Below are 11,527 nucleotides of genomic sequence, written 5' to 3' on the forward strand. Positions count from 1 at the left end.
AAGAAGACAAAATTATCAATCAAGGCTAGTAGGAGGACACTAAAGAGAGCCTATTTCCACCCCAGTCTCTCTTGATGTTCCATCCTGGAAGCATGGAGGGTAGCCCAATGTCTGTCTTTTTATTTTAACTTTTTGTCTCTTAGATCTTTTCTGAGAAAAAGGGATGCTGAGCCACGCCCATGGCTCCTTCGTTAGCTAAAAGCTAAAATGTCCTTAGTTACAAAAAAAACTTTGTTTAATCATTTGTAATGAAATCTTGATGTCATATAGCCATTAGTCTGGTGTAGAGTAGGCTTCTTACAGCTCTTCAGTTAATGCCCCATTTCTCACTTTTATTGCTCATAACATCCACTGACGGTAAGAGTTCTTGCTATCATAAGATAGTGAAGAGGGCATACAAGAGGAAAATTTAGAATTTAGTAACAAATTTGTAACTTAGTAACAAAATGCAGGGAAACTTAGTGATTCTGTGTTTAGTAATGTTTTTCTGTCATTCTACCTCATCTTCCTTTGGGGATTCTTCGTGTACATTTTTTTATGCTGTAATTAGTAATTATTCCTTACTTTGAAGTTTCTTTTTGCTGGTGAAAATAGGCACGCTTTCTGTGCTTGTATTGCCTTTGATGTTTTTTCCAGAAAATTTGAAACTATATAAAATAGATTCTCGCCCGGAAGAGAGAAGAGTAGTTCTAATTCAGTGTATGGAAACTGCAATAATAAGAGTATCAGTTCTTATGATATTCAGTCATGTGATCGACAGGTTACATGGGTTTGAACTATACTTTTTAAGGATGTTCATTTGGTGACATGTCAAGCTCTGTAGAAAAAATACATAGTTTTTTCATGCGTTACTAGAATATGATTGGAAATATCATAAAATAGGTGCATTAATTTTTAATTATTATTTTAGGGTATTCTTGAATTGAGTCCAAAATTGCTGAAAAGGAGTAGAAGAGAAGTCAGTTTATGGGTAAGGATTGATAATCCAATTGAATTTATCAGAAAAGAACTACCACTTATTGGTCAGCCAAATGTATTTCTAATGCAGTGAATATGTGAGAATTGATAGTTTGAAGTAATATTTTGAATATCAATATCTCAAAATTGACTAATATCCCACAAGGAAAACTGACACAAAAAGGAATAAAATGGATAAGTAATTTGACAAAATTGAACTAAAAGCTTTCACACTGTAAGAGTTGTTAGAAGTTAAAAATACAGGAATTTTCTAATTAGTTACAATATTTACAAAATCATAAGAATTGGACCACTTAAACTAGGTTTATCTCCCAGACAGAACTATGGAAGAAAATTGAAAAATAATCCAATATCTGATTAAAAGAGCAAATTGTATGCACTCTTACTTGAGAACTTCAGGCAATACTGACAAAATGATTTAGTTTGAGAAACAGATATGAACAGCAAATTTCTCCAGAGGATTGAAAGAATATGATGATAATACAAGTTCACCATCATGGAGAGAATACCAGTGGAAAAGTATGATTGAATATTGGCTCCCACCAGAGTTGCAAAACAAAATGAACACAGTAAAATTCTGGAGGGGATACCATGATAAAGGGGATCATTTCCAAATCGTAATCCTAATTTTAAAGGAAGCTAGTTAGATTAAAAAATAATGGATGTAAATTCCTTTTACTTTGAGGCTAGAAAAATGTCCCAATTTGTGGAAATTAAACAACTCTGTAATTAAACAACTCTGTTTAATTTCTTATAACTGCAGCCAATAAATGTGATGCGTTCTCCCAGGGTGCCACCTGGAACTGGGGTACCACTGAGCCCCACTGATCCACCATCTGGGTGCTCTTTACACCGTATGGCTGTGACCAGCCTACCAAACTCTCTCCCAGGCTTCAGCACACATACAGGTAGGGGCACAACCAGCTGCAGTACATACAGACTGCTGTGATCAGCTCTGCATGGGGAGGCTACAGCTTAGGAGCTACTCAAGTGTCCACCCCCCTCTGAAGTGTAAACCCAAAATTATAGCGTCTTGTGCTGCACAGGGATCTGTAGAGCATAAGCTCATGAAATTCGCCCTCTCCCTCAATGTGGAGAGGAAATATACAACAGCTTTTGCCCCAAGTTATGACTCCCACACACTGGTTTGTGATAAAGCAAAAGCAAATTTATTAACTACAAAAGATAGATTTTAAGTGATTATAAGGGATAGCAAACAGATCAAAGCAGGTTACCTAGCAAATAAACAAAAACTCAATCTAAGCTTAACATACTAAAGACGTTGGATATGAGTAGCAAATTCTCACCCTAAATGATGTTTCCAGGAGGTTGCAGAGATTCTTAAGGGGCCAGCTGCACTTGCTTCCAGCTTAAAAACCCCAGGTGTTTCTTTCACAGGCTAAAAATTCCTTCAGCCTGGATCCAGCACTTCCCCCCAGTTCAGTTGTTGTTCCTTAGGTGTTTTCAGGAGTCATCTTTGGGCGGGGAGTCAGTGAAGAACCTCGACGATGTCACTCCCCTGCCTTAAATAGCTTTTGCATAGGGCAGGACCCCTTTGACTCCAAGCATCTTTCCCACACTAGTCAGTGGAAAAACACTGGTATTCCCAAGATGGAGTCCAGTACCAGGTGACCTGGCACATGATCCTGTAGGGTCCTAGCAGTCATGAGTCAGAGATTGTTTACAGCATCCTCAGGAGGGACTTCCTGTGGTAGATTAGCCTCTTCTAAGACCTATTGTTTTCTCCTAATGGCCCATCAACCTGAATGGGCCCTTCCCAGCCAGCCGTCTAGACTGAGAGTCTTTTGCCTAGTGGGTGTTCCCCAGGTGTAAACACATTTGTAATACAGATATATATATATATATATATATATATATATATATATATATATATATAGTCAATATTCCTAACTTCAGATACAAAAATGATACTTGCATACAAGTAGGATAATCATATTCAGTAAATCATAACCTTTCCAATGATATCTCTGATGACCTATCTTGCATAAAATACATTGATTGTCATAATATCTCTATGAAGAATATGGGATGCAGTGTCACAAATATATTTCACCCTTTTGCTTGAAAAAAGAAATACCATCTCTAGAAGGGTGATTAACAAGAATAAAATAATTTTAAAAAATGGAAAGACATGCTACCTACATTAGATTAACTGAACTATTTCAGGAAAGGAACAAAATGGGATACATATCATTTTTTAAAATTACCATATGTATGCCTCAACTTGTAACTAGTCTGCCTCAGGTTTCAGAGTAACAGCCATGTTAGTCTGTATTCGCAAAAAGAAAAGGAGTACTTGTGGCACCTTAGAGACTAACCAATTTATTTGAGCATAAGCTTTCGTGAGCTACAGCTTACTTCATTGGATGCATACTGTGGAAAGTGTAGAAGATCTTATTATATACACACAAAGCATGAAAAAATACCTCCTCCCACCCCACTTTCCTGCTGGTAATAGCTTATCTAAAGTGATCACTCTCCTTACAATGTGTATGATAATCAAGTTGGACCATTTCCAGCACAAATCCAGGTTTTCTCACCCCTCCCACACACACACACAAACTCACTCTCCTGCTGGTAATAGCTTATCCAAAGTGACCACTCTCCTTACATTGTGTATGATAATCAAGGTGGGCCATTTCCAGCATAAATCCAGGGTTTAACAAGAACATCTGGGGGGTGGGGGGGCTAGGAAAAAACAAGGGGAAATAGGCTACCTTGCATAATGACTTAGCCACTCCCAGTCTCTATTCAAGCCATCATGTGCCAGCAATGCCCCTCTGCCATGTACATTGGTCAAACTGGACAGTCTCTGCGTAAAAGAGTAAATGGACACAAATCAGATATCAAGAATTATAACATTCATAAACCAGTCAGAGAACACTTCAATCTCTCTGGTCACGCGATTACAGACATGAAAGTCGCTATTTTACAACAAAAAACTTCAAATCCAGACTCCAGCGAGAAACTGCTGAATTGGAATTCATTTGCAAATTGGATACAATTAACTTAGGCTTGAATAGAGACTGGGAGTGGCTTAGTCATTATGCAAGGTAGCCTATTTCCCTTTGTTTTTTCCTAGCCCCCCCTCCCCCAGATGTTTTTGTTAAACCCTGGATTTGTGCTGGAAATGGCCCACCTTGATTGAGAGAGCAGGTGGCAGGAGGTATTTTTTCATTGAGAGAGCAGGTGGGAGGAGGAATTTTTTCATGCTTTGTGTGTATATAATAAGATCTTCTACACTTTCCACAGTATGCATCCGATGAAGTGAGCTGTAGCTCACGAAAGCTTATGCTCAAATAAATTGGTTAATCTCTAAGGTGCCACAAGTACTCCTTTTCTAGTCTGCCTCAGTTCTGCTGTTTTCCATTAGCTTGTTTTTATTCATCCTCTTTTAATACTTACACTGTTAACCATTATGTTAATTTTTTATTAAAAGGAGCTAAAAATAAGATTCTGGGAACATCATTTCTGCTGACTGCACTCTTGCTGTGATATTATTTCAATGCACTAGGAGAGAAGAGGGAGTCTTAACTGTAGTGCTTGGAGCAATGTGCATAAAGCAGTACTAGATCTTTCAGTTTCAATAGGAAAAGATTTAATATTACTACTGTGTTCTCTAATTATTGGAATGTATTTTGAGTTACAAATCAAACACTTCTTGTGATTATCAGTTGCTTTATTCTTGACACTTTCCTAACACATGAGAGAACTTTTTCCACTAACTGTACAACTCTAGTATGCTTTTTTCTTCTGTTGTCCTCCTTCAGTCTGAATGTATCCTTTATTTTGTAGGCCATTGAAGGATTTGCTTGGTTATTTGGGACAGTCACCTTGAAATATTTGACTTCTCGAATATTTGGAGTAGCTGATGATGTAAGCGCTGCTTTTTTTAATGTTAGTCATTGTTAAAGGTTTTATTTTAGACAGTTATGTTGCTTCATATCTTATTTAATCCTTTAAACGTTTTCTTCTTCTCTGAGAAATTTAAATATTTAAACTGCACAATATTTAAGATGATCGCTAATTTATTATTCCATTTTCTTTTCTTCCTAAATGACATGGACTTAAACATTAAACCAAGCCAATAAATGAATGCTGTTACTTTTTGGTGAGCCAATGTAATGTTCCAAGAAATTGAGATAGCATGGAAAAGTGAAATTTTGTTCAGCTCTTAGCTGACCACTATTCTTGTAGGACTATACATTTGCTAAGTAAAACTTGGACACATGGCAAACAACTTAGTAAAACTGTCTTCGGAGTTTTAAAAAATTTTAGTGACTTATTTTTAAAGACCTATTCATGCTTTATGGGAAACCCTGGGAAACACTGAATTTATACATTTTACATTTAGATGACATTGTTCTGCACTCCTACTTTATCATTAAGGGGTTTTGCATGAAAACAGAATCTAAACATTTACATTTTATCTATTTGGCATGTTTTGATCAGAAGCATTGAAGAAGGAAAACAGAACGATGCTGTAATAAAACAATACAGTAAAATAATCAACAAGTAACAAATTGGCAAATGTTTTCCAGAGCTAGAATAAATTGTTAACAATACAAAGAAGAGAGATGATAGTAAGATCTTCAAAAATAATGTTGAAGTTTTGGTTAAGATAATTGTTTCTATTTTGCTTTATTATCCTTTATTATATTATATATTTGGTATTGTATTGTCATGAGATTTCTAGGATTACTTGCACAGAAGTGAGAGAAGAATTATCACTCCAGGGTTTCATGATTTCCATAGCTATCCTCCAGGCATTTGGTACAGAGGCAGATTTAAATGATAGGTTACAAACCACAGTCAGTAGTTCTGCAATTTCACATTTGAGTTCCTTCAGAACTCTTGGGTGAATACCAGCTGGTCCTGGTGTTTAGTTTATCAGTTTGTTCCAAAACCTCTTCTAATGGCCCCTCAATCTGCAACAGTGCCTCAGATTTTTCACCTAAAAAGAATGGCTTGTGTTTGGGAATTTCCTTCATATCCTCAGCCATGAAGACCGATGCAAAGAATTCATTTAGTTTCTCTGCAATGGTCTTATCGTCCTTGAGTGCTCCTTTAGCATCTCGATCATCCAGTGGCCCCACGAGTTGTTTAGCAGGCTTCCTGATTCTGATGTACTCAAAAAATTTTTTGCTATTACTTTTTGAGTCTTTGGCTAACTTTTCTTCAAATTCTTTCTTGGCCTTCCTAATTATATTTTTACGCTTCATTTGTCAGTTTATGCTCCTCTCTATTTTCCTCAGTAGGATTTAACTTCCACTTTTTACAGGATGCCTTTTTGTCTCTCACTGCTTCTTTTACTTCATTGTTTAACCACGATGGCACTTTTTTGGTTCTCTTACTGTGTTCTTTAATTTAGGGTATACATTTAAGTTGAGCCTCTATTATGTTGTCTTTAAAAAGTTTCCATGCAGCTTGCAGGGATTGCACTTTTGGCACTGCACCTTTTAATTTTTGTTGAGCTAGTTTTCTCATTTTTATGTAGTCCCCCTTTCTGAAATTAAATGCTACAGTGTTGGGCTGCTGTGGTGTTTTCCCTGCCACAAGGATGTTAAATTTAATTACATTATGGTCACTATTACCAAGCGGTCCAGCTATATTAACCTCTTGGACCACATCCTGTGCTGCACTTAAATCAAGAATTGCCTCTTCTCTTGTGGGTTCTAGGACTAGCTGCTCCAAGAAGCAGTCAAGTAAGGTGTCAAGAAGCTTTATTTCTACATCCCGTCCTGAGGTGACATGTACCCAGTCAATATGGGGATAGTTGAAATCCCCCATTATTATTGAATTTTAAAATTTTTATAGCCTCTCTAATCTCCCTGAGCATTTCACAGTCACTATCAACGTCCTGGTCAGGTTGTCGGTAATATATCCCTACAGCTATATTCTTATTATTAGAGCATGGAATTACTATTCATAGAGATTCTATGGTTCAGTTTGGTTCATTTAAGATTTTTATTTCATTTGATTCTACGCTTCCTTTCATATATAGTGCCATTCCCCCACCAACACGACCTGTTCTGTCCTTCCGATATATTTTGTACCCTGGCATACTGTGTCCCATTGATTATCCTCATTCCACCAAGTTTCTGTGATGCCTATTATATCAATATCCTCATTTAATACAAGGCACTCTAGTTCACCCATCTTATTATTTAGACTTCTAGCATTTGTATATAAGCACTTTAAAAACTTGTCAATTTTTAGCTGTCTGCCATTACATGATGCAATTGAATGGGACTCTTTTCCATTTGATTGTTTCTCCTCAGATCCTACCCGTATTTTATCATCTTCCATCCTCTCCTCTTTACTAGGATATAGAGAATCACCATTAATAGATCCTCCCCTAAGGAATGCCTCTGTCCAAGCCACGTGCTCCTCCGCACCTGTCGGCTTTCCCCCAGCCCTTAGTTTAAAAACTGCTCTATGACCTTTTTAATTTTAAGTGCCAGCATTTTGGTTTAGGTGGAGCCCCTCATTCCTGTATAGGCTCCCCCTTTCCCAAAAGTTTCCCAAGTTTCTAATAAATCTAAACCCCTCCTCCCTACGCCATTGTCTCAACCACACATTGAGACCCTGCAGTTCGGCCTGTCAAACTGGCCCTGCGCATGGAACTGGAAACATTGCAGAGAATGCTACCATGGAGGTCCTGGACTTCAATCTGTTACCTAGCAGCCTAAATTTGGCCTCCAGGACCTCTCTCCTATCCTTCCCTATGTCACTGGTACCTACATGTACCATGACCACCAGCTCCTCCCTGGCACTACACATAAGTCTATCTAGATATCTCGAGCAATCTGCAACCTACGCACTAGTTGGGCAAGTCACCATGCGGTTCTCCTGGTCATCACAAACCCAGCTAACTATGTTTCTAATGATTGAATCCCCCATAACTATTACCTGTGACTTCCTAATAACTGGAGTTTCTTCCCCCAGAGAGGTATCCTCAGTGCAAGAAGGTACCACATCATCATCTGGAAGGAGGGTCCCAACTATGGGATCATTTTGCTCTGTCTAGTTGGATGTTCTCCTTCCCTGCGGCTTTCATCCTCTTCAATACACAGGGGCTGTCAGACTGGGGGTGGGACCTTTCTACTGTGTCCCAGAAAGTCTCATCTATGTACCTTGGTGTCCCTTAGCTCCTCTAATTCAGTTACTCTGGTCTCCAAAGCTCGTACACGGTCTCTGGGGGCCAGGAGCTCCTTGCACCGAATGCACGCATACGCCATCTGCCCATAGGGCAGGCAATCATACATGCTGCATTGGGTGCAATAAACTGGGTAGCTCCCACTCTGTTGCTGGACTTCTGCCTGCATTCTCTTTTTACTCCTGCAACTTGTTCCTTTGTTGATGTTTTGTTTTTATTAAGGGGTGTTTTTGGCTTTAAGTTTAAAGAATGTTAAGTGTCTCTCGCCCCTCCTCAGACTTCCTCCTCTAAACTCCCTTGCAAAACTCCCCTGTTAGCTGCTCCTGTTCCCTAGCTCCTCTGGTTACTTAGGAGCAGGCTTTTTAAAACCCTGGTCTTCCTGAGTAGCCCTACCCGCTGGTTAAGGGTTGATAGGTGCTAAAGGGCTTAGGGATCAAAGCCTCTTTTAGAAGCTCTCAGCCTTGCCACTAGGCTCAGCAAATGGTCCCTCAAACAAACATACCATGTGGTATATTTCAGCCAAGCAACAAGCACACCACAAACACACACACTACAGATAACAAATCTACCCCAAACATCACATAATTGTTCTTCCTTCACCTGGAGAACTCCCTTGCAAAGTTCCCCTGTTAGCCGCTGCTGTTTGCTAGCTAGGTATTCCAAGATGTTCCCAAAGTTCATGGGTATTAGATGGGGACAGAAGATAGGAAGCATGCATCCCCTAAGTATGAATATGCAAAGCTCTTGATGAACCACAGTTACTTGGTAATCAACTTTTTTCTTGTAATCTTCTGCTGTATGTATTTTGGCAAACCTAACAATTTTGTACCTGAAAATCTCATTTAATCTATCCAAATAATGACTTGGTGCATTTACGCTTGTACTATAAATAAAGGGTTTTTGTTGAACTAAATAGGAAAATGTTTAACGAAAAAAGAACTTTGTTACAGCATATGAGATCAATGTCTTATTTACTGATGGTTTTTGCTTTATATTTCTTACCAGGCTCATATAAGTAACCTGCTAAAATCAAAATTTATTGGCTACAAGGATTTTGACACATTAATGTACACCTGTGCTGCAGAGTTTGACTTCATGGAAAAAGAGGTAACTTATTAAAAATTGATTTACAAAAGAGGTAACTTGTTTATATTTTACCTCAACTGTGATTGCTTCTACCAACAAATCTGAGAGCTATTTGCTGTCATTGTAAGACTTTTGTTTCCACATTCATGAGGAGCTGCAGGGTCCAATGAAAGTGTTTGTGTGTGTTTGTTTTTAAGTCCACTTAACTTCATTGTAGATTTTCGTGAGGGTAGAAATAGAAACAGTATGATTTCAGACTTGAAAGCTCTTAGATTTGGATGAGAGAGTAAGTACTGTATGAGGAGAGATTCTTTAAATTTTGTAATACTGCTTGTTTTATATAATTAGAACTACGTAACAAAAATGTTGAGGGGCCGAAAAGTAGGTGAGAACCATATCTTGGGGTCCAATGTCTTGTGGTTTGTCTGTGCAGAGAATCACTTTGGCTGGACGAGTAAAAATATTTTAAGGCCAGTAAACTTGTCTCGGCGCAATCATAAATTATGAATGCTAAAAAATGAATTGGTGAGTGTTTGAGATGATCCACTGTTTAGTTCTAGTCTTATGACCGATAACTAAAGAAAATAAGCTGGAGATAAGATTGAAGCCTCCAGAAAGATTCTAAAGGCAATTGTAAAATGGAAAAGAACTGTATGTAATGTTAATGTCTAGCCTTACTTAAACATAGGGGGACTAATTTATAAATGCTGTATCAGTATTATGAGTGCTAATTTGGTAGCTGGATAGGGCTTGATGTCTTGTATCTCCTTTCAGCTCACCTTGTTTTTGCTATATGTTGAAATTTAAATCTACCCTGAGGAAAAATATTTCAGGACTAAAGCATGGTAGCTTTCAAAGTGAGACTGGTAGTAAATAAAACTAAATTTGAAGGAAATAAAAATTTCTTTGCATTTCAGACTCCAATAAGATACACAAAGACGCTACTACTTCCCATTGTTCTTGTGGTTTTTGGGGTAATCATCATGAAGGTAAGTTATTCATTTAGTGAGTTAACTATTTCCTCTTTTGGTGGTGTACTGAAGAGGGCAGTAAATTCATCCAAATAAGGAAGAGCTAGGTAAATTACAGTAGAAATGATAGCCAGATTTTTTTTGGAAGAAATGGTGTACCGTGTTCTGTATGATACAATCCACTGACCCAATCCTACACCACCTGAAGTGAATGCCAAAACTTCCATTTTGCCTTATAAAAATCATGCCTGTAAAAACAGCCATTTAAAAATTAATGGGTAGTTTTAAACGTTTAATGTACATTTAGGACTAATTTGCTCTCCTTTATGTACCCCTTTTATTTTGGGGGCTTGTAGGACCTTTGTAGTTGCTTGGGGCCAGAGTTATTCCTAATTATCCTGTTCAATTTGAATATTTTTATTCTAAACAATTTAAAAATGAAATTTTATTAAAAATGTACTGTAGTTTTATTTTGCACGTATTCTGTACCTGATTGACAGACTATATAACTAATTATTTTGTTGTTATTGTATATTGCATTATGTGTAAAACATTGCAGTTTAATCTACTCAGGAACAGACAGGATAGATGCAGGCTGCTTGTCTAGTAAGAATTCTTTGTTGGCATGTGTATCTAAAACATATTGAATGAAAACTGCCTTTACTAATGTTTTAACCGTACCATCTCAAGCCCTCTTAATTTAATTTTAGAATTTTAAAATGTTCAGAAATGCTTTAGAAAGATGCTAATTTGTCCATATTTTGTTAACTTTCATTCTGTTCACAGGCAATTAAATATACTGTGTGGGTTTTATCTCAGAAAGACCTCTGTGAACGGTAAGTATTGCCTTTAAGATGTTAAACTTGATGATGATCTTCGAGTGGCTCTGCATATTCCCTCTTATAGGTATTGTGGTGCCTAATGGTAGAACCTTCTCCCAGTAGTGTCCACTAGTGTCCCTCCTACCTCTTCCCCCACCCCCCACATCTCTGAGGGCGAGGCCATGTAGGGATGCACAGCGCACTCTATCACTTCAGTTCCTTCCAACCATGTGCCTGGATGAAAATGAACCATTCCAGTCCCTTCAGATCTGGCATTTTACTCCATGTGTTTATTGTGAGTTATTTAGTGATTTGTATAGGTAAGTAGTTAATTTGTTAGTATCTTGGTTCCAGGTTATGGTGGAACTGAAGAGGATAAAGCCAAGAATGAAGAGGTGTGTTTCATGCCCCGCTGTTTTCCCAGCATCAGACATTAGGTGCCTGAAGTACCTGGGAGAGAGCCATTCTCCTTCTGGGTGTTCCATCTGCCA

General features: G+C 37.9%; 1 protein-coding gene across 3 annotated transcripts in view; it reads left to right on the forward strand.

Moving 5' to 3' along the window:
• DPY19L1 (dpy-19 like C-mannosyltransferase 1) overlaps nucleotides 1-11,527 on the forward strand; it is a 95,805-nt gene that overhangs the window by 55,830 nt on the left and 28,448 nt on the right. For all 3 annotated transcript variants that reach the window (XM_043540613.1, XM_037890067.2, XM_043540612.1), the window contains 5 exons: nucleotides 911-970; nucleotides 4,795-4,875; nucleotides 9,164-9,265; nucleotides 10,162-10,233; nucleotides 11,002-11,051. In XM_043540613.1, coding sequence (XP_043396548.1) covers nucleotides 911-970; nucleotides 4,795-4,875; nucleotides 9,164-9,265; nucleotides 10,162-10,233; nucleotides 11,002-11,051 — 365 coding nt within the window. The remainder of the gene's footprint in view (nucleotides 1-910; nucleotides 971-4,794; nucleotides 4,876-9,163; nucleotides 9,266-10,161; nucleotides 10,234-11,001; nucleotides 11,052-11,527) is intronic.

This window comes from Chelonia mydas, chromosome 2, assembly GCF_015237465.2.
Source record: "Chelonia mydas isolate rCheMyd1 chromosome 2, rCheMyd1.pri.v2, whole genome shotgun sequence".
Taxonomy (NCBI): Eukaryota; Metazoa; Chordata; order Testudines; family Cheloniidae; genus Chelonia; species Chelonia mydas.